Source organism: Empidonax traillii, unplaced genomic scaffold (genome assembly GCF_003031625.1).
Source record: "Empidonax traillii isolate 1590-97213 ecotype Southwest subspecies unplaced genomic scaffold, ASM303162v1 scaffold28:size2823434, whole genome shotgun sequence".
Classification (NCBI taxonomy): Eukaryota; Metazoa; Chordata; class Aves; order Passeriformes; family Tyrannidae; genus Empidonax; species Empidonax traillii.
The window spans coordinates 1,304,968-1,332,211 of NW_020955221.1; the positions used below are offsets into that span (position 1 = coordinate 1,304,968).

Genomic DNA, 27,244 nt, shown 5'->3' on the forward strand with positions numbered 1-27,244 from the left:
AGGTTTTGTGTCTCCCTGATATACAAAACTGTACTGTGGGAAGACCTCTAGTGTCACTCTCAGACATTTCTAAAGCTTTTAAACATTGAAGTAGGAATACTACTTCTTTTGTTTGTACAGCGCCTAGCATATGGGACATTTGTCCCTTAGGAATGATTGCAGTGTTAATGTATAATCTTAAAAAATGATGATGGTAATGAAGTTATAAAATTGAAGTACACATTAACAGAGCAAAGCAAACTGTGAAGGGCTTTATCTCACTGTACTGATTTAAGGAAATCATGGTGACTAAAACAGTAATTCAAAAACTAAAAGGAGTATCTATTTTTCTGTTCTTTTAGAAGCTGACACAGACTCTCTACTTTGTAGAGAGAATAAGCTGAGAAATTCCTCTGAAAGCCCTGAACTGAAAAGTAAAGAGGGTAAGGAAGATGTGAGAATGCAGGTGCTCCAAGATCCAACTTCACTGGAGATGGATTACATCCTTGTTACTGAGGAAGAAAATACACCTTCAATGAAGGATACCCTTAAAGGAAGTGAAAGTAATTTTGCAGTTCAAGAAGCTAATGTAGCTGAGCAAAGTGAATCTCATGAAGGCTTTTTACCGAGCTCCTTGGATACCTTTCAGCCAATCTCCCTTACAAATGAAAACAAAGGTTACTCTGTCTGTGGGACTCCATGGGACTCTAGTCACTTAGAAGAGAAAAGTTCTTCTGTTGTGCCTCAAAATCTGGATGGTGAAAGGAGATCACAGGAAAGCTGTGGGCAAGATGAGGGCTGGATTATTCTGGGAGAAAATGAAGTAAGTGACATATCACCTGAAGAAATTTCTGCCAAGTCAGAGATGCCAAAATCAGGGTCTGGACATCCTGGCGAAGAACTGGCAGCTGTTGTAGCAAAGGAATTGATTCTTGACACTTGGACAGAATTTCAGGTAGAAACTCCTGTTCAGAAATCTTTTGAACATGAAGTCTGTTCTCCTTCAGATAGTCTGACTCTTGAGGACAAGAGTTCAGGCATTGCAGGAACACACGTTTTGCAAGTAGTTGGTGGCGATGGTGCATGGGAAGCAAATTCTCAACAGAAGCTTGGAAATAACGTAGCAACAGAACAAGAACTGAAGGAGGAAACGGTTCTTCTCAACAGAGGTGGAGAACTGAGTCAAAAGTCAGAGTAAGGAAAAATCAACCTGTTTTCTTTCTGAAGTCTTCTGTTCATTTGTTATCTGTGTTATTGAAGTGTAGCCATTATGAATAGATGGCAAGACTTTCAAGTCGAAAGTACACGTTATATTTACCTTATTTAGGTATCACTTTGTTTCTTCCTTTCTAAAAACAGATTCTCAATTCTTGGTTGCTTCATATAAGCCAAACTAGGATTGTTTTACAATTGTTTTGAAGGCCACTTCCTTGAAGGAATAAATCTGTCTTCCTTTTGTGAAGTCCCACAGACTGTGTAACCTACCTTTAAATCTAAAACCAGGTACCAGTGATACTGCCAGTCCAGATACATTGCCAGTGATGAGATTATGGAGGGATCGAAGTGAAGTACTATCTCTGTCTAATGCAAGACTGCTGGGAAGGAAGATAGGAGGGAGTGAAGGCCCAGAGCTTATAGATGAAAAAAAAGCATGAGGGAAAGTTGTGGTTTTTGTGATTATTTTCAGGGTGTAGTCAGGTCAGAGCACATTTCAGAACTATTTGAACTGAACTAGCAATTGAGGCAGTTTGAGTATGTATGGACCTGCCTTTGGGTGGACATGCAGCTTCTGTGCTGACAGCGTTATTGCTGCCAGGTGTCTCTCTGCTCTGTTACCAGATGGAGAGAGAGGTGGCCCTCTTAACTCAATTTATTGTAAGATACTGGAGACAATGCCTTTGTTGTTGACTTCTCTTCTTTTACAACCAGGAGATTGTAACTACTATAGTGGACTTCTAAGGCTGTGCCAGAGATGCAAGTGTGGAATTCTGACCTCCTTTCTCCTGGGCATCTGCTGACATATTGAAGTTTCACTTATCCAAGTGCACTTTTTGCTGCTCCTCTCCCCACCCCAAACAGTTCCCATTTTATTAAGATTATATAGAATACAGAATATATGTGGTCACTGCAGCTTCCAGTTTAGGCTTTTTCTTATCTCATTTAGAAGTTGATTATTATCAAATGCCTTTTAAGGGTAGCAGTGGCTCATTCTGTCCTTTACATTAGTGATGCTGAAGCCCAAAGAAGTAAAGAAAAGCAAGGAAGTTGTTCAGCTTCCACATTAACAATTAACTGTGGAAGCATGGAATCAGTAAAGTCTACCTTGGGTTTATGTTTTCTTGTTAGACTTTTTTATTGATAAGGTGTAAAATCTAATGGAAGTTTTTCCCAGCATTAATGCTATTAAAAGTATTTAGTCAATTCTCTTGTATGAGAATTTCTTAGGCGATAGAGCTTGCTTTTATGGTGTGTTTTCCCCTCTGTTTCCCCTGTGCTTGGTAGCTGATGTTCAATAAACTTCTAATAAGCTTATGTCTTTGGTCGGTTAGATAATTTTTAGAAAAAAAAAATTTAGGAAATAGCAGAGACACATGCAGATGTCCCTATGCATGCCCATATCATGATCACAGACACCCTAGTTCCTTTGAAACCAAAGCAAACACAAAAAAATATTATGATGAAACACACAGGAATCATTATTTCTAGATGGTATGCCCATTTCCTTAAACCTCTTACATAAACAGGTGAAAAACCAGCAATTGACCTAGTAGAAGTGTATAATTAGAAGTGCTTTCTATTGCATTTCATTGACAGTTTTAAAATTACAAGTTCCTTCTCAAAACATAAGTCAGTATGCAGCTTTTAAGTCTGAAATGAAGTGCTGTTTTTGGCCAACAAAGTTTAAAACAATTTGATAGAGCAGAGCTGCCAGCCTACAGGAGGTTAGTGTGGGAGGTTAGGAACACTGGTGTCATCACGTAAGAGAAGAAACTAAGACTTTTCTTATTACTGCAATAGAATTTCTGGATAGCACCTCATGGTGCTGGTATGAGGCTCTGAGTCTGCCACAGATTTACATCGAAGTAGGATGTAAAGAAACTCTTTAGTGTGAAGGTGGTGAGGCACTGGAACAGGTTACCCAGAATAGCTGAATATGTTCCATCCCTGGCAGTGGTCAAGGCCATGCTAGGTGGGGCTTTGAACAACCTGGTGTGGTGGGAGGTGTCCTTGCCCATAGCAGGGGCATTGGAACGACATGAACTTTAATGTTCCTTCCAACCGAAAATCATTCTATAGTTCTGTTGGAATTGAAACTCAGCTCTCAGCATAAGGAGAGTTGACAGGATTAAGCAGCAAGCCACGGGCAGCAGGAGCTGGGAGGAACTCTTTGCTCTGAGAGCCTAAAGCCTCATCACAAGACCTGTTAACATTTAACTATATTTGATAGTCCTGTCTCCCTTAACAAGATACGGAAAACACTTTTGTAATGATGTTGTATGACGGTGCAGGAAGCCTTTTGTTTCTCTCCATATATGGCCCCTCCCTACGGAGAAATATTAACCCTCTTGCATCACCTTAGCAGAGGATTGTGCAACCATCTAGTTAGCATAACCTGTCCTCCTCGTTAACATGTCCTGCCCACCAGAGCCGTATATTGTGAAGTAAGTGTTCATTGAAGATTCCAGCTTTTACCCCCTAAGCTAGGATTGTGTAGTGTTTTGGCTGCTTGCATGGTTCTATGATCTTTGAAGAATAAAGAAACTCATCATTTGTACTCAAACCCAACCAATAAACAACTGAATTAGTAGTCCAAAGTTTATAGAGGCATTTACTCAGTAACTGTCTTCTAAGCCCTTTTCTGTCCGTATGTCCCTGTTTAGAAAAAAAAAAAAAAGAAGTTCCTACTTGCATATTGCGCTGATGTAGGTTCCTTTAGTAGTGGAAAAAGGGTCAGTGAAGAATACAGTTTGTAGTATTTTCTTCTTTCATCCAGAAGGTGTCTGTCATTTTATCTAAGAAAAGTCACAGTTACGTAGCAGATGGAATTGAAATTTTGAAACAGAAAGCTTAAACAAAAATTAGAATGAAATGCATTAAAATTCTGATGACTACTAGTCACTGCCCCCTTCATCCCACTGTCAAACACAAAAACTCTCTCTAGGGTGTTAAGGTCAGTTTTGGGGAAGTCTGTGACTGGAGATAAAGTACTTCCATCCACTCCTGTTTCTCTTCTGCAAGGAAAAGCAGCATGAGCAAGAGAAGATAAGGATGCTTGCTAGCATTAAAACACTGAAGATATGAACCTGTGTCAGAAATACACAAACACCAGAAGTAATAAACCATAGAGGTCTCTTTGGCCTCATAATGAGTACAAAAATATTTGAAAGGACTAATATCAGTCTTTCATAAAGAAAATAGCTTTTTATACAGCTTTGCATATGTGAGCAGGTTCTTTAAAAAGGAGGAGTTTGTGGAGCACTATATGAATGTTGGGTAGGCAGGATAACATACTTTGCTGCTGTTGGCTAGAGGTACAGCAGCAGCAGAATTTATGAAGACTGGAGGTAATTTTCTTTCTGATAGAAGCTGTCATGTCTTACAGAGCTGTATGAAGCTTGGTGGTGATAGAGTGGTCAGGAGGCAGAAGGAGAACACTACAGATGACTATGCTAGCTGTCACCCCAGCACGTTTCTCAGAGTAGTTTAGTGGTTGTGTATACTAGATCATTCTTGCTCTTACCGTTCTTGTAGGGAAGGATTATCCTTTTCCTTAGCAGGAAGTTAAAAGAAGCTGAAGGAAATACTATGAAATGATGTATTGATTTTAGGAACAAGAAGCAAAACAGTAGAAATAAGAACACTGATGTTTGGAAGGTTTGAGGGGGAGCTTGGAAAACTTGTGGCAAAACTGAGCAGAAGATGATTTCCCTTGGAGAACTATCACTGTTTTTAATCTACTAGAATAAACCTTCAAAAGAAAGCTTCATTTATGTTTCTGATAACATTTTCTCAAAGAAGCAGGAATCATTTTCTTCTGCTCATTTTTGTAATGAGTTTTTGGAAAAGATAGTTCTTCTATTGCCTCTTTCCAAAATGTCCCTCTGTGACCATTGCTGTACTGCTGGCTATTAGAATTGCCCAGTAATGGAAGCAATCCAGTAAAATTTTAATAGACAAGCCTGTTTTCATCATGTTGCCTCTGTTTGCTAGTTAATAAAGTTACTTAAATGTAATGAAAGAAATATTTGTAACTATTGCAAGATTGAAACTACTCTGGTCTCTCTGTGATTTAGCCCAAATGCAAATAAATCTCAAAGCCATTAATGATTCAAGTCAATATCAATGTTCAGTACTGAACTGAAATACTGACAGACTGTAACCAAGGAAAAAATTCACCTTGACCCCAGTGATCAAAGGTTTCACTCGATATTTTCTTAAAAATATTGTCTGTTCTGTGATGAAAAAATCAAAATAGAGCAATGAATTGGGGAGCCCAAGTTTGCCTTGTACTTTTATGGGCAAAGCAGGCTGCTATATATAGCAAACCTAAAGGATTGAAAATCTGTTGTAGGAAAAGGTAAAGTAACACTACTTCCCTTTAGATGCCTTTGTTTCCTTTTTCCTTGCATACTTGCGGGGCTGTCATCTTTCACTCCTGTCAAGACTGTTTAATAATTGGCCAGATTTGCTGGAAAGCAATTCCAGGCACTCTGGGGACTAGGCATGCTGTTTCAGTGATGATTCTAGCTCCTACTGAACTACGAGATTATGTACTTGAAATGGGAATTGAACTTAGGTCTCCCACTTGGCAGCACAAAGCATGACATTTAGCTTAAATCAAGGACTGTGCTTTAAAGGCTAAAACCAAACATGTAAGTAAAAGAGCAACAACTGAGAAGGTAAAACCAGCCTTAATATTTACATGCCAAATACCAAGACATTTATAAAATCTTTTAAGGTGAGAACAGCACTTTAGTTACCAAAAAAAAATTTTAAAAGAAAAAAAACCCTACTTACTATTATTCACTAGTGGTCCTGAAATTTTACTTAAAATGTGAGGCTGAGCTGATAGAGCCACTTTCTTAAATCAAGAAGACCTGGACTGTATGATTTATGGTCACATGAAAAATTCCCCCGCTATTAAAAAACCCACAATTTTCTGGGCTAATTCAGTATATAATATATTCCAATCAGTGGTCAATGACATTAGATTTCAGCCTAAAGTGTTAATGAGCTTTGAAACTTTAACCCTGTTGACCCACCTTACTTTGGCAGTGACCCCAGTGAGGTAAGTGCAGAGCAGTTGTTGAGGAGGCCGTGAGCTGGTGTTGACCTTTGCATGACAAAGGGCCCGAGGACCTGCATTACTGGCAGGTGACCAGACAGTCAGAGACGTGGCGGGAGCCGATGACTCTGCTGGACGTCCACAGGCTTTTGCACACACAGACTGAGAGGGTATAAAAGCCCAGGGCTTACTTTTTTCAGGGTCCTCTCAGAGACACCTGGCTTGAGCTGTTATTTTGTTGTTGCACCATGATTAGATTATTTTAAGGAGATATCTGAGATTCTGCCATATGAAACCGGGTGTCCAGCTGGTGTGGAAACCTGGTCTGATTGTGAGTATGGGGGTGTAGCTTCAAATGGACCTGGTCCCAGCTCAGGGGGTGTGAGTGTGACTCTCAGAGTGGCTTCTGGACATCAGACAAGAAAGTCTCCTCAAAAGTATCCTAAAATCTCAAAGGTTTTTTATTATTCTGAGCATGGAGGAACAAGACTGTATTCTTTGCTGCATTACTAATTTCATAGCTTCATCATAATCTGGCTACTAATGACTTCTGTTGCACATAAATACTTTATAGCTCTATTTCCTGGATACAGCTTACGGGTGTATGCACTTTTAATTTTAAATTAATTAAATATTGGCCAGCTGAGAAAGTGCTAAAAATACCCCCACCACTGGAAATTTTATGTCCACCTAAGTGATAGAAACATCAAAGGTGATGAGTCTGCAGCAGTGTCCTCTTTAGAAATGTATTTACGCACTGGTGATCATTTTTTAATTTCTTGAACTGCTTGGTATTTCACGTCCTTTAACATAGCCTCTCAAGACTGACTTCTCAGGAGATCTGTTGCAGGTGATGAGCATTTTCCCTGTAGGATTACTAATACAATGAAGAATGAAGTGGGAGCTACTGAATTGTTATTTTTATTTTGCTATAGATGTGCATGGAGCTGTACTGACAAATAAAAGTGGGATTAGGCTTTTGTCTGGTTTTGACAGTTTATGGTCAAGCAGTCTGATGTGAAAGCATCTCCAGTTCTCATGTAACTCATCTTCCAGGAGAATCTGCGCATTGTGAAGGGAAAAACTAGCTGAAAGTTAGGCCAGCCTAGGGTCTACTTTCTTGCTGTAGAGATTACGATTAGAAGCTGTTTTGCATTTGGAAAGAAATCTGGAGTTTCTAGTGACCCTACCCCCAACAGGCTTTTATAAAAAGGGATTGTGGGACTGCACTGCCTGGGAAGAAATATCCTTCCTTCAAGCTCACCCCTAAGAAACACAATCAGAATCACAGACTGTGAGCATTGCTTCCTGCTGCACCTATAGTTCATGTTTCCAGAATCCACCCTGCCTTCTGAACTGGTGGTTGTTGGTGTTTGTGTTTTTTTTAAGTTTACACCTACATTCTCATTGCTGAATTTGCAAACCAAAAAAATTATGCAAACCACATCTGAATATGCATGTGCTCTATAACCATCGATGCAAACAGAAATGAGGGTTGAGATACGTTGAATCCATAGGATCTTCTGTCATGCAGTCTCATCATAAGCTTTCTTCAGGCACTGAAACAGCAGGGAGCCTTTCAGTACCGCCAGCTGACTCGCTGTATCAAAGTTTGGTGATGCTCTGACAAAGCTCCACAGGGAATGTGAAAAGGAAAAAAAAAAAATCACAGTTGAAGCACAGCTCTGCATTTATTTAAGCGCGCCTTTAACCAAAGCCCAGTAGCTGCTGGTTCACAGAGCCGGCTGTGTGAAGGCAGGTGATCACCCTTATTTAGCAGTACCACTGGCCACGTGACAAGAAAATGGTGGAGGATCTGTATTCCTAGTAAACTGCTACAGAACAAGGGATGTTGAAGTGCAGCAGTAAAGCATCTTCACTGTTTTTGCAGTAGAAAGGCCTTTTCAAGTCTTCAGAAGGTAAGCGTTCCTTTGCTCGGAGAGGCAGATATGCAGAAGGTTTTCTGATTAACGGCTCTATTGTTGCAGTTACCTTAGACTGAGAAAGGGTAAATGTTAGTCAGCATGATGCAAAGCACTCAGGACCTCATTACTGGAAACAGGGCAGCTGTATTTTAATTCTGCAGCTCTTTATGAGAGAAGCTTACATCAGTTCAATGGGATTTCTTTTGTCTGAGCTCAGGCGTGGTACTTATAATTAGGAAACAAAACTTCACTGCACAGTCATCTAACGTGTTGGATTATTTTCAGTTTATTTGCCTAGCTCTAAGGATATAGTGAAAAAAAAAAAAAAAGGAATGAAAGGGCACTGTCAGCAGATAGCTTGATTTTAAGACTGCTTAATTGCTGGTATCTCGTCTGTCTGTGATAGCTCTCATTGCAGACTACTTGACAATATAGCTTTCTTTTTTTGCCGATATATTGAAGCATATGATTTTTGCATTTTTTTGCAATGTCCTCTTAAAATATTGCAGTGAACAGTATATGTAATCTTTGAAGGTTAACTGATCAAGGATGCAACAATAATCTCAGTGATAAGAGGACTGAAAAATTACTGCAAAAGTTGGTTTTACAGGCAGTGTTTTTGTTTAAATTTAATTATAGGAGCTTGATTCAGCTCCATTCAGTTGCTTGCTTGCTTTTTTGTCTGTTATGAAGGAATTAAAATATTTTTCAGTTTTAAGTATGGTAAGCAAACAAATAGTGGTGATTTTCAGGATACATTGAAGTTTATAGAATGTCTAAATATTGGCTACTTAGAGTAACACTGAAAGGAAATGTGTGCAGGCTTCTTTAGTACATTTAGCCAGAATTATTTTAAGTTGGGGGTGGGGGGAACAGGCAGGCAGAGATGTCATTTCTGGTCTCTCCTTAATTAATACAACTGGGAAGCAGAGCCATTTTCGGAATGTGTGGATGCACACAGCTCTAGCAGCCCTGTGAGGAGGCATTAAAGCAACTGTGGTTGTCAGACCTGGGGAACAATACATACCAATCCTTACCCTGCCAAACATTTCTTCTTTCTAGGGCTGCTGTGTTCATTCCTCTACTCTCAACCATGCTTTCCGCTGCTATCTCATGTGGGGCAGGGTTGCATAAAAAATATAAAATAACCCTCTTTTTTCCTATCTTTTGTGAGTCTACTTTTATTAATTTGGCATTACATAAATCTTGACAATATTACAGAAAATTATTGTAGTTAACGACAAGTCTAGTTTTTTGCATAAATTCACTACTTAAAAAACTTAGATCCTGATGCAAGCAGTCTGTTATGGTTTTTTGGCACTTCCTTACAGTCCTCAGCACTAACGGGAGAGCAGTGTTATTTAACAGCTTGTATTATATCTGTAGAAAAAGGGTAGGAAAAAAACAAGCAATATTTAAGCTGCAGTCTTTGTTCTGGAAGAGGATATCTCTCAAACTTAGAAATAATGGATGGGTGAGAATATGATTTTGATAGCACCTGTGAATATTGATTAAGGTTTTATTATCACTGTAATATCCTCAGGGCTGGAGACACTTCCTATCAGATCAAATATCCAGAAAATTACAGTGCTATTGCAGCAACAAATGATACTAAAGCAGAGGGGAGGATGGCAGTGACATTCCAGTTACTTGACAGATTTCATAGTTTGTGTACTTGGTTTTCCTTTGGACGTTGAAGGAAATCGTTTGGCTGTTACGGGATTTTATGAATTAACTTGTTAAGATATTATTAGTTCTTAGTATATCCTGTAATTATTGGTCGCTATAGCTGTTGCACCTATGAAAAATAGCAGCAGATTTCTGACAGATGAAAGCTGACTGTGTCCTACAAGAATAAGATAAATCTCCTTGGCAGAAAATGCTGGCAGCAGATTCTAAAAGAGCTGTCTGATGGGCAGCAGCCCATCAGGACACACCTTTGCCTGCGTTTCTAAAGCAGTAGAGCACATAGCTATGTATTTCCCAAGCTGTAATGTGAGGAGTGCCATGTGGAGGAAGGAGCCCCATTTTCTCACCTTCTTCCTGAATATTACTTCTTCAGTCTGGCATTCCTGTCACTCTGAGTCTTTCACAGTGTTTTTGCTATGTCTGACATTATCCTCCTTCTCACACTTAAGTTGATTTTTGACTTCCTACTGCTTCTGTAGTCCTTCCAACTCAGTGACAAAGTTCTGCTTCTGAAAATGCTTTTGGCTTTCTGCATCTCCCATCTCCCTTCGCATAGGCCTTTTAGACCTGCCAACTGCAGGGTCTGACAGTCCTTCCTGCTTTGAACACCTCCTGACAGTGCAAGCAAGCTTATGTACCCTGATTAGGAGCCTTCTCTGGCTCATGGTTGTGGCATTTCCCATATTTTTCCCAAGCTGCAAATCACCCAGTATGGATAAGAACTTCTCAGTTACCAATTTACAGCCATTAGGATATTTCCATTTTAATCTGCTGCTTAAAATTACCACTCCACCTTCTGCATTGTCACTTAAATTCCCCTACTTTTTATTACATCTCTGGCAACCGCAGCTTTAAGAGACACTGGAGTTTAACATTAAAGCCTGTTTAGAGGCTTTTCTTTAGGTCAGCCATGACCAGGATAGGGAAAATGTAGCTGTTACTTGTTGTAAGTTTGCTGTAGTAGGTAAGATATGAATCTAAATTATAGTAACATCAAACATTTTAAGTTGTGAAATCCTAGTTACATTACCATGGAAAAGATGGATGGAAATTTCGGCAGTACAGTAGCACGGAAGTCAGAAAAGAAATTCACAGTATTTAAGATATTGAAAGAAAAAAATTTCCTTTAGAAGTATAGAGAATAAGGCCATAGGACCAGAGAAAGGCAATATGAGGGGAGGAAAATAGAAGTCATACAGTATTAAAAAAATGTTACCATTTATGCTTCCCTGTCTGTCAGCATGATGTGCAAAGGCTGAAATTGAAATCAAAGGATGGAAGGAGTGCTAGAAAAATACTAATGCTTTAATGGACAGGTCAATAAAAACCTGTACATCTTGATGTTGAGTTCTTATGATTAGCAGCTCTAAACATCATCCCTTTCACATTTTATCATGTGATCATTTTGTAAGATACTTTGTTAAACATTTGATTCCAGCCAGTATAGGATGGTAGTAAGTACTATCATCATTATATATGTCAGCTTTCATACACACAGAGAAACAAATACATTAAGCAATGCAAGAAGTTGACAGTATTACAGTAACATTGCTGAACATGAGCCAGCAGTGTGCCCAGGTGGCCAAGAAGGCCAATGTCATCCTGGCCTGTATAAGGAACAGTGTGGCCAGCAGGACCAGGGAAGTGATTCTCCTCATGTACTCAGCACTGGTGAGGCCACACCTGGAGTGCTGTGTCCAGCTCTGGGCCCCTCAGTTCAGGAAAGACATTGAGGTGCTGGAGCAGATCCAGAGAAGAGGAACAAGGCTGGTGAAGGGACTCAAGCACTACGAGAAGAGGCTGAGGGAGCTGGGGTTGTTTAGCCTGGAGAAGAGGAGGCTCAGGGAAGACCTCATCACTCTCTACAACTCCCTGAAAGGAAGTTGTAGCCAGGTGGGGATTGGTCTCTTCTTCCAGGCAACCAGCAGTAAGACAAGAGGGCATGGTCTCAAGCTGTGCCAGGGAAGGTTTAGGTTAGATGTTAGGAAGAAATTCTTTGCAGAGAGGGTAATCAGGCATTGAAATGGGCTGCACAGGGAGGTGGTGGATTCTACATCCCTGCAGGTGTTTAAGAAGAGACTGGATGTGGCACTGAGTGCCATGGTGTAGTAAGCACGGTGGTGTTGGATCAATGGTTGGACTTGATGATCTAAGAGGTCTTTTCCAACCTAGTTGATTCTATGATTCTGTGAAAAGCCAAGTAGTAAAAAGGAAATAGCCATGAAAAGTTCAGATGTTACTCAGTTTCAGAACTAATGATTATGACTGTGTCATTTGAGCATGTCTTCCTTTGGAAACAAATATTTTTGATAAGGTGTAGATTGTAATAATAGTTGGAGGCGAGTTCCCCACACAAGTCCAGTGAGAATTTTCAAACTTTCTAGAGATTTTTTGGCTTCTGTTCCTGCAAACTCTACCCCATTAACTACTCTTAAAGCATTAGCATACTTCCTGAAAGTGCAGATGGCTGCACTGGGTAGAAGGTGCATGCTGCTTTTTCAAGTGCTGTTCATGTGCCAATTGCATCATTTGGAGCTGCAGGTATTCTGATGAATGGTCAGATGAACAGCACAGTATGGCAGGAAAAAGGTCACTTTGAACCCACATTCTGGAAAAAAACCTGGTTTTAAAGTGAGAAAAAATAAAACTGAGTTTTTTAAAGGAATAATTAATTGCTCAATGAAAGTAAAAGGTCAGAATCGGGTCCCAGATATATGATTAGGCCTGGTATCTTAATACAGTTTAGAAATACAAATTTCAAAGAAAATATATTTTTGGGTTACACCTAAGAATCTTTTGAATCAGATTGATTTAACTTCTACTTTCCCTTCTGGCATTACCATGTTACAATGCATTTGTAATATTTGTTCAGCAGTGATTATTGCTTAACAGATCATCTAGATATGCGGAATTTTATTTGTAGAATACTAACAACATTTATTAAGAGCAGAGATCAGATGAGTTGAAACATGCCTTCTAAATGCTAATACTGCTTTGAACCTACACAGCACTTTGCCAGAGCTTGTGATCTTTCAGTATTGATGGAGAAGCACCCATCGCACATGCTCAACAACTTTGTGTTGTTAATCCTGGCAATTTTCCACTGTCTCCGTAAAGATTAAGGAACACTGATCTAAGCACCTAACAAGGCACATAACCCTGCTCTTAAGGCAGGTATATGGTGATACATGAATGCAATGCCAAAGCAAAGAAATAGATGTTAAGTGACCTGTTATTTCTGTCTTAGCATTTGTTACTCTCTCCCTACTTTTGCACACAGAATATTGACTTGAGGGAATATTATTGGAGTGGTAATATTAGGAAGCAGCAGGTTCTGCACTTCACTGGAAAAGATGTAATTGGAGACAGTGCTATTTTATGGATACAGTTGGAAAATATTGCCCTAAAGAATTGGCTCCTGTCTGTGCTTATGCCATGAAGTTATTATGAGGTGTGGGGCAGGTCACAGGAGTCAGAAGCTGCTTGAATGGCATATGTCCTTCTACTCTGACCCTTAACTGAATTGGTGGTTTTTTTGGATGCCAAACTGAAACCATTGGAATCTGAAGATAATTTTTTTTGGTGGGACCTAGTCATGAGGATCAGTAATGCCATATAGAAGATGTTATAAATTGCTACATATTCAGAAAAAAAGCCAAAGGTTATTAGGCATCATTTATCTGGAACTCACAACTAATGGATACTCCCAAAGTTAATTTCTCTGATTCTCTTCTGTAACAGTGAATAACTTATTGTCTTTAGCTCATAAAGCTATTGCCCAAGGTATGGTAAATTATTTTTTGAAATATTATTTGGGTGGTTAGTAGCTCTGAAAAGCACCAGGAAGGGCTGATGGCCCTGTCTCTAGAGCAGTGTTTGAATGTTGCATGGTTAATAAGGCATGGGGATGCAGAAAGGACAAGATAAATTAAGAAATAGTTATACATTGGGTTGCACTGTCTTTCCTGTAGCATCCTATGGCCTGCTGGTGACAAACCTCTAGGAAGGGACTTTTGGACACTCTGGGATCTCCTGCAGGCAGCATCGTCCTGGCATGCATTTCTAAGACCCCATTTCAGCAAGACATCTAGGGTTGGGTCTTCAGATTTCCCTCATTCTGTATTACGATATGTTTTTATTTCATGTGGCTGGAAGTCACAGATAACTGAAGAAGCCTGGAGCCCTAGATTCCTTCCAGGAGCCAGCCTCATCCATGGGCATATGCATAAGGTTGCTGAAATAGCCTAGTGAATTCCATTACTTAGATTTACCTCCATGGCTCTTTGCATCCCTCCATGGCTTTGCCTGCTTCTCTAGTGCTGTGACACAGGGAGGAAGCTGGCAGGGAGTCAGGACAGACAGCATGTGGCTGTGTAGCAGCCGTGGAAGCAGAGGCACGTGCTTTATATTTTTTAACAGTCTTAAACTGATACAAACAGCCAGGAAAGCCTATTACTATGACCGCCTACCTGGGAAAAAAAGGAGGCTTACAATATTGATTAAAAAAGAGGAACGAAGAAAAAAATAGGTAGATAAACAGATACTAACCAGTGAATTTGTTTGGAGAATAGGAAACATTTTCATAAAAAATGGTTAAAAATGACCCAAAGTGAAAATTTTAACATGTTTTCAAATCTTGTGACTAGAATACAGGATTTTTCTACAGAGAGACTATTACCTCTTACCGAGATACCTAACCTTTTCATCCAACTGTCATGCTGAAAATGGAGTAAAATGTCAGTACATGGAAAACATGGAGTAACAGTATAACCGATAAAGGAAGACTTAAGTCTGAAAAGTGAAGTATGAAAAACAAGGAACTTAGATTTTTACTATTTTTTGACAATGGTTTGTTCTGTGCCTGTCATGACATCCTTTTCTGTAAAATGGGATTATGAGCATGTTATCTACTATGCAGCAAGCAGTATGACAATGATTAGTTAACATTTGCACAGACATTTGATTAATAAACTTTTGACCCATACAAATTACCACAGCTTTTTTTTTTTCTTTTTTTTTAGGGTTTGCATTCAGATACAGGAATAAAAGTCTCATGCTGTGCATAAATTCTAGTACTCAATCTATAGATTTTTCCTGAACTAATTTATGATTAAAAGCTACAAAATAAATAGCAATAGAAACACCGTCAATTTAGTATACTAACATATGGTTGCTAAATGCAGGTCTTGGGAGGTTATAAAATTAATCCATTTTACAAGTCACCTGTATACAGTATAATTATTTTACACAGCTGTGAGTAAGAGTAATTACTTTTTTTTAGTCTCAGATATCCTGGAGTGGATTCCTTCCAATATGCTAATTCTCTTGGTATGAAGATATAGTTGAAGCATAGTCTGTGACTGATACTGACTAAATCTTGCACAGCATATATCACTTGGATTTGTTGCATACTCTGCTGCAGTTGAGGGATCATTAATTCTGCTGAACCTAAAAAATTCTCACCACACTCTCTTATCTCTGAGTAGGCATCTGTATAAATTTTTGGGTTTTGTCTAGAAGTTTTGTCTAGAAGTTTTGTAGCAAAGGACTAGGAAGTAATTTTGGGTTTATTGCGAATGGGTTTCTTCATCTCTTAGTGCACAATCCATTTGGGTTTTTGGCAACTAATGTTTCTGGCTTCTTTCTCTGGTTTTTTGTGGTTTTTTTTTTTTTTTTTCCTGTGTATGTTTTCATCTAACTTTCTTTACACTAAAGCCTGTATTTTTTTAGGTGTTATTTTTCAGCATTATATAGTAACACTGTTTCCTAGAGCATCTCTTTTTGTCTGTAGACAAAGTTGATATTGAAGAATGTCCAGCAGTTCTCTGACTTTGTAGAACATTACTATCCATTTTACATGGATGACAAGTATCAAAATGAAACACATGCAGATTAAATTACGATTTGTTATGAGTTCATTAGCATTAAAGGTCTATGAAGTAACACATCTCAGTTATAACATAGTTTATGGAGTTGCATCTATAACTAGAAGAACCATCCTCTATTTAAAATGAAGAACAGAATTACTATGTTCTGTCGTTTTTGAGCACTCCAAGAAAAAGCAGTGAAAGTAGGAAGCAGACATTTACTGTTATTTTCAAACATACTATTTTTGTAACGATGGTCTGTGTACCTCACATATCTTTTTCTGAGCAAAAGTGGCACAGCAATTACAAACCACAAGCTCAGAGCACACATACATAATACACAAAAGAAAGGGAAAGATGTTTTATTGGGATAGAAGTGCAAAACAGCAAAACAGTTTCATTTTTAAAAATGAAATAAAGTGTGAAATGTTAATTGTGAAAACAGGGTGGGTTTTGATACCTTTTACATGAGATGAGGTGAATGAGGTGAATGTTGGAGTAGTGTCCTGGTTTCAGTGGGGATAGAGTTCATTTTTTCTCAGTAGCTGGTGCAGTGCTGTGTTTGGGATTCAGTATGAGAATAATGTTGATAGCATACTGATATTTTAATTGCTGGTAAGTAATGCTTACCCTAAGTCAAAGATGTTTTCAGTGTCTCATGACCTATCACCAAGTAGGTGTACAGGAAGTCAGGAAGGAGCATAGCTGGAACAGGTGGCGCAAGCTGGCCAAAGGAGTATTTCACGCCATAGAACATCATGCCCAGTATATTAATGGGGATTTACCCAGAAAGGGGACCAATCATGGTTTGGAGAAAGAGTTGTTGTTATTAATTACTATTATTATTAAACTGTTCTTATCTCAACCCACAAGTCTTACTATTGATTCTCTATCCCATCCCACTGGGGTGAGGGAAAGTGAGTGGCTGTAAGGTGCTTAGTTGCCAGCTCGGTTTAAACCATGACAAGTAGCTACAGAGATGGGTGATAGTGAAACACCCTTTCTAAGTCAGATATCTGGTGAGATGTTTTGGCTTTAAATTCATAGGAATTTCTGTAGCACAGAATTGTAAACAAAGAAGAATATAATGTTCTTGAAGTGCTTGAACATTTGCTTTAGGCTCCACTTCTGAGGCTTTTAATTGCTCCTTAGTAGAAAGAATTCTCAATTTGTCTGAAAAAGGTAAGACATCTCCCAGGTGGAGCAATCAGAGTGCCATGAGACCATCAGTAGGTTGCTTCTGGCAGCAGAAAGGCCACAGATGGGTTTGCATAAGATACTGCATACTCTGGACTTTGGCCTAGCAACACATAAACACTCCTAATCCTAAGGGCACTTACAGGTGGAGCTGCACTAAGACTCCTTGAACAGGCATTACTAGATAAATGCTTTTCAATACCTTCCAAGGAAAATACTGTACTCCCACGTCCAATCCCTCAAGTGCTTATTTGTGTTTTTCTGGGCTCTGGACTTGCATAAGGGTGGTGTCACAGGGTGGAGACAGGAGAGGTTCAAAGGAGAAGGACTTAGTGCTGCCTGTGTGCTGAAAAAGTAACTGGATTTTAAGTTCCCATTTCTGTCTTCATACCAAAAATTTCATGATTAGTGCATTCTTCCTCAAAACTGTTCAATTTTTCACTGCAAATCAGTGAGAAAGTGGGCTATAAGCAGGACTTTCAGTTTCCTCCAAGACCAGGGAATACCTGCATAATGTGTGGAATTTGAGAATAAGAAAAAAGCCTGTATGTCTAGGTCTCTGAATACCTTTTGCATTGTACTTCATCTCCCCTCCTCCCATTTAATATCCAAACCAAGCAAGTATTAATAAGAGCAGAGTAGATTTCATCCAGTCATTCCTTTTACTCATCATGTTTTGAAACTTCATAAAAATCCTTTGACTTCTTGTAAAAACTCGATTTCTGTATATAGGAGAACAGCAGAGAGGAAATGTGATTTACTTATCTAGGAAAAGTGTTTGGCAGATGTGGGCTTCACTTCAGATTAAATTTTAGATATGGCGAGTACCGAAGCCTGCGAAAACATATACAATTTAAAGTCAAGCTGATGAGTAAGTTGTGCTATGTTCAATTGGAGGAATTTGCTTTACAGAAGTGACAGTCACTGCTGGATTAATGTTGCTCTCTTTTGCAGGTTGTAGGCGTACATTCAGAGCAATGCATTGTAGACATTTCTTGTTTTAGACTAAAGAAATTAACTTCTTGATATGTAATTGCTGTAGAGCAGCTTGGGAAACTGATGATATATATCACAGATGACACAAGGGTGAGGCAGCACAGCCCATAGGGATTATGACATATTGCTGTGAATATTCAGAGCTTCTCTTTCCAAAATAGCAGAATGCTGTTATACCTAGAAAAGTCAGGAAGGATAACTTTTATTCTGAGAAACACTGATTTGAGAGGGCAGTCAGAATTATTTAAAGCTTATTAATTTACTGAGCTATAAGAATGTCTTACAAAAAGAGTAAGGAAAGTATTTCAGCATCCAGCCTCTCCTCCTTTCATATGGATTTAGTGTCTGCCTCTGATCCATGTTTGAGAAACAGGGATTTTAGCTACTTCTGAACAAGAATGTCGACCTGAATATCAGAGAAAATAATCAGTAACTGGATTCCCAGTGTAGCTGATCCTTAGATGACCTGTCTGTATACAATATAAAAGAAGTCATTTATGACACTGAAACCCTTAATTGACTTTGACCTCTGTTCCAAGTAAAAGAACCTTTTTTTCATCAATCCAGTAAATCGTATCTGATTAGAATGGACCTTTCTAAAGTAACATAATTTATTTCTTCAATAAGGAGCATTTATTAAAATGGAATTAAAAATATTTTTCTTTCTCTAATGTTTTTGGCCAGATCATCTGTGGTATCAGTTGCACCTGTATGGAAGGCAAGGAATTTTATAAGCCAGGATTCTGGAAGTACATGATGTAGTCTGTGGGAAAGGAAGAGGAGATAGTTGCCTATTTTAAAGTTTCTGGAGTCTGTCTTCCTTTACCAGAGTTCTTGCTGAGATCTGCTAAGAGCTTCTGCACAACCGGAAATTACTCTGAAAGGTGCTGAGCTGCTCAGCATAAAATGCTCTCAAAATCCAATTTTGAGAAAAATCCAGTTTCTGAGAAAATGAGGAGCTGTGTCTGTAGAAAACAACCTTCATGCTCATTCTCTTACTGATGGCAGTTCTGTAGCCAGATGTCCAGACGCAGTGTCACAGAAGTCATACTCGCTGACTGGCCTTCTAAACCACACGAGATATGAAATATGCATGTATTGCCTATTATTTTATGACTGAACAAATAGTAACTTGGTATTTAAAAAATAAGAAGTTTCACCAAACATAAGGCATGTGTGTCTGGCAAGGACTGTTTATCCTGTTTGGCTAAAGCACAGGGGATCTGGAAAAATATGACTAGCTTTCAAGTCAGACTCTTCTCCAAAAAGCCTGTTGACTATATTTGACAGATAGGTAAGAACCAGACACAATTTAAAAAAAAAAAACAAAACCAAAAACATTCCAAAAAAGACACACACCCCCCCCCCCTCCAAAAAAAACCCAAAACCAACCAAACAAAAAAAAAACCCCAGACAAACAGAAAAAATTCACAGGACTTTAATTTCTGTTAAAAATCTTCTGAAAGGTGATAGCATCTTTTATGTGATTGAAGATACAATGGAGAACCCTGTGTCAACAATGCTTTTAGTACTGGACTTAAACTGATTTTTAAATGCCTGCTTTGACCCAGTGCTTTCAGGACCACAGACCAAATTAAATATCCCAATATGAACAATATGGATTAATGACAATAATAACACTCTGCCAACAAAATAAAATTAGAGATTCTCAGATAAATTCTTATCCTGTTTAACTGTAATCCCTAAGTGAGGGGTATTTTGTAGTATACTGCCTGTAGCTGTATTTTAATGAAAATTGAAACACAAATATCTTTCAATCCCTAGAAATATAGTCTTCTAAACACAACTATGATATAAAATTCTGATATAACTCAGCTGTAGTGGTCACAGTGAAAACAGAAAAACATTTCAAATTTTTGTTGTGAAAGTGTAAGAGACTCTGCAGAAAGCAGCTAATAGAGATGCCTCAGAGACAAAAGCAGTTTTAATGCACTCCTAGAAATGTCATGATTTAGAGAAATTCTGTCCCAGGCATTGCAAAAATTTTAGACAACTCTAAATTTGTGAATTAATGGCTTGTGTGAAATTGCTTTTACCATATTATGTTTATCACTGTTTCTGTAGGGATAGAATATATAAAAATCAGTCATGCTCTTATCATACAGAGACAATCTTCATTCTGCTCAAACATTTTTATTTTATGCAGAGAATAGTGTCTCTTTTTAATACAGAAAGCCTGAAAATTTACTGTTCTCCTGTATCTTAGTGTTCACACAGCTTTGAGTGTTTCCTTTCAAGTAATGCCCCGCAGTCATTTTCAAATGTTCAGTAAGGAATTTACATTTGGTCTGCTAAGGCTGTAAGAAATATTAAAAAATAATGGTTTATGTGACTGTATCACAACCCTGTTCTGTCTAACCAAAACATAAACCTTTGAGTACCCGTAAGTTGTTGTCTGACTAGTCCTGAGCTGCTTTAACAAAAGAACTCTTCATAGTTTTATTTTTAGAAAGGTTAATAATGTGCCAAATAGTATGTTAATCTGAATTTAAAATGGGTTAGAAGTATTCATCCTCTCCCCAAACTCTTTCCATCTCTCTGGTTTCTTACCCTAGCTGACTGTTACTTACAGCACTTCTTCAGAATTCAGATTTTCCTATGGTAAGTTCAGATGAATGAATTAGATTTCATTACATGTATTTTACTATGAATTGAATAGAGACCAAAAAAAAACCACTCTACTGATTTTTTTCTAAGTAAATTGTAATGTTATTGAGTGCTTCTGAACACAGATAATTCTAAAAAGTCAGGGGAAAAAAAAAAGGGAATGGTACCTCACAGACAGTTTGGGCCGTTATTTTATTCATTAGCAGAATACTTTGTTCAGGTTTTTTCACTGTTCTTTTGTGTATCCAAAAAGAAAGATTATTCAAGCCTTATTTGACAGTAATTAAACATATTCCAAAATTGGCATGTTTTGTAAAAATTATTAAGCTGTTCATCTCTTTACTTGCGAAAGGTATACTATAGAATATGTGGGAATAAAATCAAAATTAGTAGAACCAGTTTTTATTGAGAGACAAGGCTGGGTTATGAGTTGAGCAACACAACTGTGTTTAACCATAGCATTAAATTTTCTGTATTCTTTATGGCCTTACGGAAATGTAAGAGTTCACGAGTTTCCTTGCCTGTATTGGGAATTTGATGGCATGGGGCTTTAGTTAAAGATCTTTTTCAACCTTTAGCACAGTGAAGACTTTGGCAGGCCTACATATACACATTTACGTTTAATTTGCATGAAATTAAAAAGAAATCACAGAAACTTGACTCGTACCCTGATAGAGTGATTGACTAGAAGAGTCTTGTCTGCACACAGTAAGATAATGAGGATACTCCTTCTCATTGGGAAAGTGAGGGTAGGAAGAAACTACAGGGGCAACAAGCCCAGCCTCTCCAGATCTGTTCAGCTGCATTATACAATAATGCAGTTATTTTGGTAAAGTGAGTGAAGCTCCCTTGAAGTCATACATTTTCAGTGCAAATGGTTTGGAAGGTGCCAAGAGTGTCCTGAAAGTGTAAAGTGTTGTTTTCTATTTGCAGTTGAACCACCCTTCCAGTATTTTGTAAAATACTTGGATAGCGAATAGACATGAAATGTGTTCAGTTTCTTTAAGCATTCAACCACCTCTGTTGCTATTTTCACCATGTAATGCCTTTTCTTTGTCTTGTGAATGTATGAAAGTTAAATGTAATTTCCTTAGTATCATCCTAAAAATGGAATCTAGGTAGGATATTTTGCAACATGTCAGTCTGAAAATCTGTGATATAGTTTTGGTTCTCATACTTGTACTTTCTGAACTCTTTCAGTGCAGTACTGTTGCAGTTTGTGTGGTTTCTTGAGGGTCTCTCCTGGCCGCTCTGTGAAGGTTTCCAGGGCTGAGATCACTCCCCCCCCGCCGCCCGTCCCTCATGGCAAGGACAGGCGGCGGAGGCACCTATGCCAGGAGACAGACACCACGAAGCACCCAGGGAGTCCAGCAGCGAAGAGCCCTTATTCAAACCTCCCCCCAGCTTATAAGGGCTGGTGGGGAAAAGAGGGGATTGGCCATTTGGCTAGCCAATGCAGGGAGGCAATATAATAACTATGGCAGCACAGGAACCAATGATAGGCAAGAAAGTTAACAACTTCAAACCCCTGCACAGTACATCAACTGCTTCAGTATTATTAATTTGGGTCAGAATTGTCCTAAAATACAATTGATACCAAAGGAATGACAAAACCCACTCATCTCATTTTTGCTATACAGTAACTGTATATATAGTCATGAATATACTGTTTTACAAAGAGTAGCTGAAGCTCCCTGCAATCATGTATCTAGTTTTCTGGAAGACAAAAGACCAACTTCATTTGCATAAAATGAGGAACACTGCTGTTTTTGAACCTGTTATTATTCAGTGCTGTGTCTTGATACAAGTAAAACTGAGTATCTGTGCCCTGTAGTCTCCAAAGGCTCTACAGGAGTTTGCATAAATTATGGGGAAGTACAATTACAACAGCTGTGTTTGTTTCTCACATCAGTTTTGTGATCAGACTTCTGAACTGGCTATGCTGAAGGAAATTTCAGTTCCCTGTAATATCACATGAGCTGTATTGATACCAGGGTCAACCCATGCATCTCTTTAATATTTTACTCTGTTATTTAACCTCTTAGGTTGGTACAAGAGGATGTGGGAATGGACATCCCCTTAGCTGAGGGTGTACTAAGCCCCAGTTCTACAGAGATGAGACCTGGTGAGAGAAGCTCTTACTTATTTTCTTAATTGTATCTTATTCCTATGGCATTAAATTATGCAGTGAGAAAGATATTTCTATGCTGGTAAAGAATCAGTTCAGTGTCAAAAAGAAAAAAGTGTTAAGTTTGTTTTATTTTGTCAATTTTTTTCTTCACCTGAGAAATAATAATTGTAGTGTGACATTTTTTCTTGTGCATTGTTATCACTTGTTTAGTCCTTGTTAAGTTTTAATAATCTGTATTATTTACTTCGTAATTGACTACTGTCTAAGTGAACTAAGTTAGACAGAACAGCTTGTAATGGGCCACACAACGTACAGGCAAGGGGCAAAGGCATACCTTGGTTTTGTCTTGTTGAAGACTATTTTTATTTAAGACTGATTAAGATGCTCCAAGGGTTTTTTTATTTCTATTGTTTTATTAAATTGCATAGTTAAAACTAAAGACCTAACTGCTTGCAAGTGAGCACCATTCAAATAGCACCAAGTGCATAAGAAAATAAATACTTACAGGGGATTTCACTCATGTGAATTCTCCCAGGACACAGCAATGCCTTGGTTAATAACTCAAATGACTTGTATATTGCCCTTTAAATTCTTAAACAGTTTGGTTGAAGCATGTTCAACACCTGATTTTTGTCTGATGATTGCAAAAATAGAATATGTATTTTTTATAATTTAGCAACTCTGAGCTGCACCTGCTGTTCCTGTAAATGCTTGTTTTATTTCATTAAATAGTAATGTTGATTTTTGAGTTAGATGGTCTTAAATGTCATGATGTTACTAAAATTGATCTGGCCCGGTGTGTTTGAAGTGATTTTTAAGTGTATGGGAGATGATTTGTGTGTGGAGTAGATAAAGTTCCTTCTCTCCTCTTCTTTTTTTTTTTTTTTTTTTTTTTTTTTTTTTTTTTTTTTTTTTTTTTTTTTTTTTTTTTTTTTTTTTTTTTTTTTTTTTTTTTTTTTTTTTTTTTTTTTTTAAGAACCTCCCAATTCTCTGGATCTTAATGGTTCCCAACCCAGAAGGATAAAGCTCACTGCTCCAAACATCAACCTCTCTTTGGACCAGAGTGAAGGGTCTGTACTTTCTGATGACAATTTGGATACGCCAGATGAAATTAACATCAATGTAGATGACCTTGACACTCCTGATGATGCAGATTCTTTTGAATACGCGGGACAAGGTAATATTTAAGATTGTAAATGTAGAGGGGTTTTTTTTGTTTATTTTGGTTGGGTTGGTTGGTTTGTTTGTTTGGGTGGTTGTTTTGGTTTTTTTTACTGTTTACATGATCAGTCTCATATCTGTCAGGTTATCGCTATGGTTAAAGTATTTGAGAGTTAATGCTAGGCATCCATGTTATTTTTACTGTCTCCTATTTTTTAACCTTTTTTTCACCTGTGTAAAATAGTACACTTCTACTTTTTTAGAATGCAGAAAAAAATAGTACAACTGATCTAATAAAATAAGAGCAGCTACCTAGAGAGAATCAAATACAAAGTCCCATCTTTGTCCAGTACTACAGAACTTGTCTGAAATCCAGAAGAAGAAAGCAATTGATCTTTGTTGTAGAGAACGCTGCCGCTATCTGCAGCTTAGTGCAGCTCTGGGCAGCTCTAGCCTACAGTTACATCAGTAGTACTTGGGAACAGAATTTTGTGCAACCTGTGTTGGCTGACGTAAGGTGCACCGAAGATCTTGCAGTGTATAAGTGAAGTAAACACAGTGTGCTGAGAGGTCTTCTGTTAGGAAGAAATGTCGACTTTTTATTCCCATGTGTGATTGGAAAGCTGAGATGTGGAAAGTTGTATGCATAGCTTGATAAAGTTAGCTCAGGTGATGGAGCAACAGGATTCCGCATTCCAGTAATTTAAATACCGATTTTCAGCAGAACTAGCCATGCAGTATAGATACACTCTGAAGTGTGCAATGAGACCCTTCACTCTTCCTTCACGTATTAATAATTTTCTCTCATAGAAATATGATGTAGAACTGGTTTACACTGTTTAACTCACTTCTCTTACCCTCATGATGTACAAAATAGGATGTTAACATTCATTCCTTGCTGGTACCTCATAAAACATACAAGAACTATAATCACTGATGTAATCATACAGATCATAAGCTATTTGAGGGAAAAAGGAGTGTGATCATTTTACAACATACAGCAGAAAGAAACTTCTTTTAAAAACTGGATCAGTTTAAACTGAAATTTCCCATGCATTTACGTTTTCAAATGCTAGTGAGGTCACTTGAACGTACAAGAACAGTTGCATCATTTTAAGTGAAATTACCAAAGAGACATTACTGTGTACTCAATCATGCATGAGCATCTCTAATGTCACTTCTCGTTAGAAGGCCGATGTCCTTATGCATAGATGCAGAGCAGAGATGAGCTGCTTGATGGTTAGAAGATTTTATAGCAAAGGTTAAAACTAATACACACACACACACAGAAGCTCACATGCTTAGACTGTTGTGACCACCATGTGAGAGAGAAGAAAAATCTCTGCCTGCAGTAGAACAGATTTTGCCTTTAAGCCCTCAAATAATTAAATTCAACTCTAATTTTGGTGGCAGTTGTATTTATGGCAAGCATTTCTTCCCAGTGGTTTTTGTTTGCTACTTTCTAAATGTGATGATTCATTCAGTTCTTTAAGTTGGACAAGTTACCCTGAACTCCTGTGGGAAGAGCTCAAGGTCCCTGGGTTTTTGGTGACATTTTTGCAGTTGTGTAGTTTGGTTTTAGACATAATTAGTAATAAAAATATGTTCCACTTAGATGAGTGGAACTCATCTACTCTACAGAGAGTAGAAAAGTAAAAGTAAAAAAAAGTTAACATTTTATTAGAAGAAGCCAGCAATAAAAAAAGTTGGCTATATATAATGTGAATCTGATAGCTAAGATTATAGTCTTAAGAAAAGTGCAGATGGTTTAATTGCATAGTAAATAGCCTTTGTTATCTTTGTACTTTTGTACTCTGCCATTAACTGGTATGCACTCTGATGTTACCAGCACTCGCAGTCTCCCACAGTTTAATGTTTCTAATTGGAGCCAAACCCAGGAAAGTAAATACTGAGAAGACATAGCTGCTGAGACCATAGAGAGCAGTGATTTTTAACTTGTCATGATGAGGCTGTTGAAAGATTCTTTAAACTGTAAAATACAACAGAGAAAAGCAAGACTATTGTCATGGTTCAGGGGTCCACCTCATCACTGAAAAACTGATGGGTCTGTATTACAAGTAATATTGAAAACCATTTGTATAAAAGAATGGTGAAGAAGAATCATCATAACTGCAATATGCAAGAAAATAGATGAGAGCAGAAATGCGAAAATACTTGTCTCAAACCAGCACCTGACTTGTTTAGAGATTGTTTGATCATCAGTTTCACAGGGTGATTTTCTTTTTGTCACTAATACCATACATTTAAACATTCTTTTTCAGAACCCATGATAGTTTCTGAAATAATTTTTTATTATTATTGCTTTAGATGGCATAAAAATTGCATTTCTGAAAACCATACATGAATATCAGTGAAGGCTTGCCCCCAAATCAGCATTATTTTTAAAGTGAAAGTGTTTTATTATTTTGTCTGCAGATGTTTATATCATTTCTGAATTTCACGCTGATGCATCTTTCTCCGCAAAATCAACACTCCAGGCAGTATATAGAGCTACTTCATCAGGAAGTGGCAGTCTTGTATAATTTCTATCAAAAAATATTCATGTATCTGATTTCAGCATTGTAAGTTTTGTCAGGATCTTAGTCATTCACCATCTTGAAACACAATTTCAGCACTAGTCTGCAAGTTACCTGGCCCAGCCTCTTTTTACTAAAGCTGTTCTGCTGGCTAGAGTTCTCTGCCTCAGTTATGCTCTTTCTAGAGGGGGATCTTCTGTCGGTGTAATTCCCTAACAATACTTCATATTAGGGGCAGAAAATACAAGATAGGCATCAGTAGAAGTTCAGACTTTGCTAGTTATACTGTAACAAAACAAAAAAATATGTGCTTAACCTAATATATATATTTTTTAAAGCTTTTTTTTGTGTACTTAGGGGCACTTGGCATTTCTAACAAATTTTGTGAAATTATTGATAGGTTTTAATGGAGAAATCAGTTTTACAATTTAAGAGTTAGTACACATATATGTATATGCCTAAAAGTTTTATGTAAATATATGTGGTATAAACACAGTATACTATCATAGTCCTGATTTCATAAAGATAATTGATTTAATTTTTACAGTAAACTAATGTGTTTTAAGATCATATACTTCAATTTGTATGAGTAGTTCAAGAAGCAGCATTAACCAGAGGCATCTATAGATAACCCAAAACATAGAAAGGTTTGAGGACATCTATGAAACATTGTCAATTAAAATTGCGTCTTTCAGTTTATTCTTAATTCTCATAGATCTCTTTGGTATTTTCAAATAGTATGTTTGCAGCTTTTTAAGAACACACATGTATGTCATTATGTATCTCAGTGTATCTTTGTTTACTGTTACCTCACATATTGATTTGCAAAAAAATTCTGCTCTTATGAT

At 37.8% G+C, this 27,244-nt stretch overlaps 1 protein-coding gene across 5 annotated transcripts in view; it reads left to right on the forward strand.

Annotated features, from left to right (window-relative positions):
• The window catches only part of PRUNE2 (prune homolog 2 with BCH domain), a 136,823-nt gene that overhangs the window by 90,031 nt on the left and 19,548 nt on the right, over positions 1 to 27,244 (forward strand). For all 5 annotated transcript variants that reach the window (XM_027909946.1, XM_027909961.1, XM_027909968.1 and 2 more), the window contains exons 9-11: positions 342 to 1,173; positions 22,613 to 22,692; positions 23,675 to 23,875. In XM_027909946.1, the coding sequence (XP_027765747.1) occupies positions 342 to 1,173; positions 22,613 to 22,692; positions 23,675 to 23,875 (1,113 nt within the window). The remainder of the gene's footprint in view (positions 1 to 341; positions 1,174 to 22,612; positions 22,693 to 23,674; positions 23,876 to 27,244) is intronic.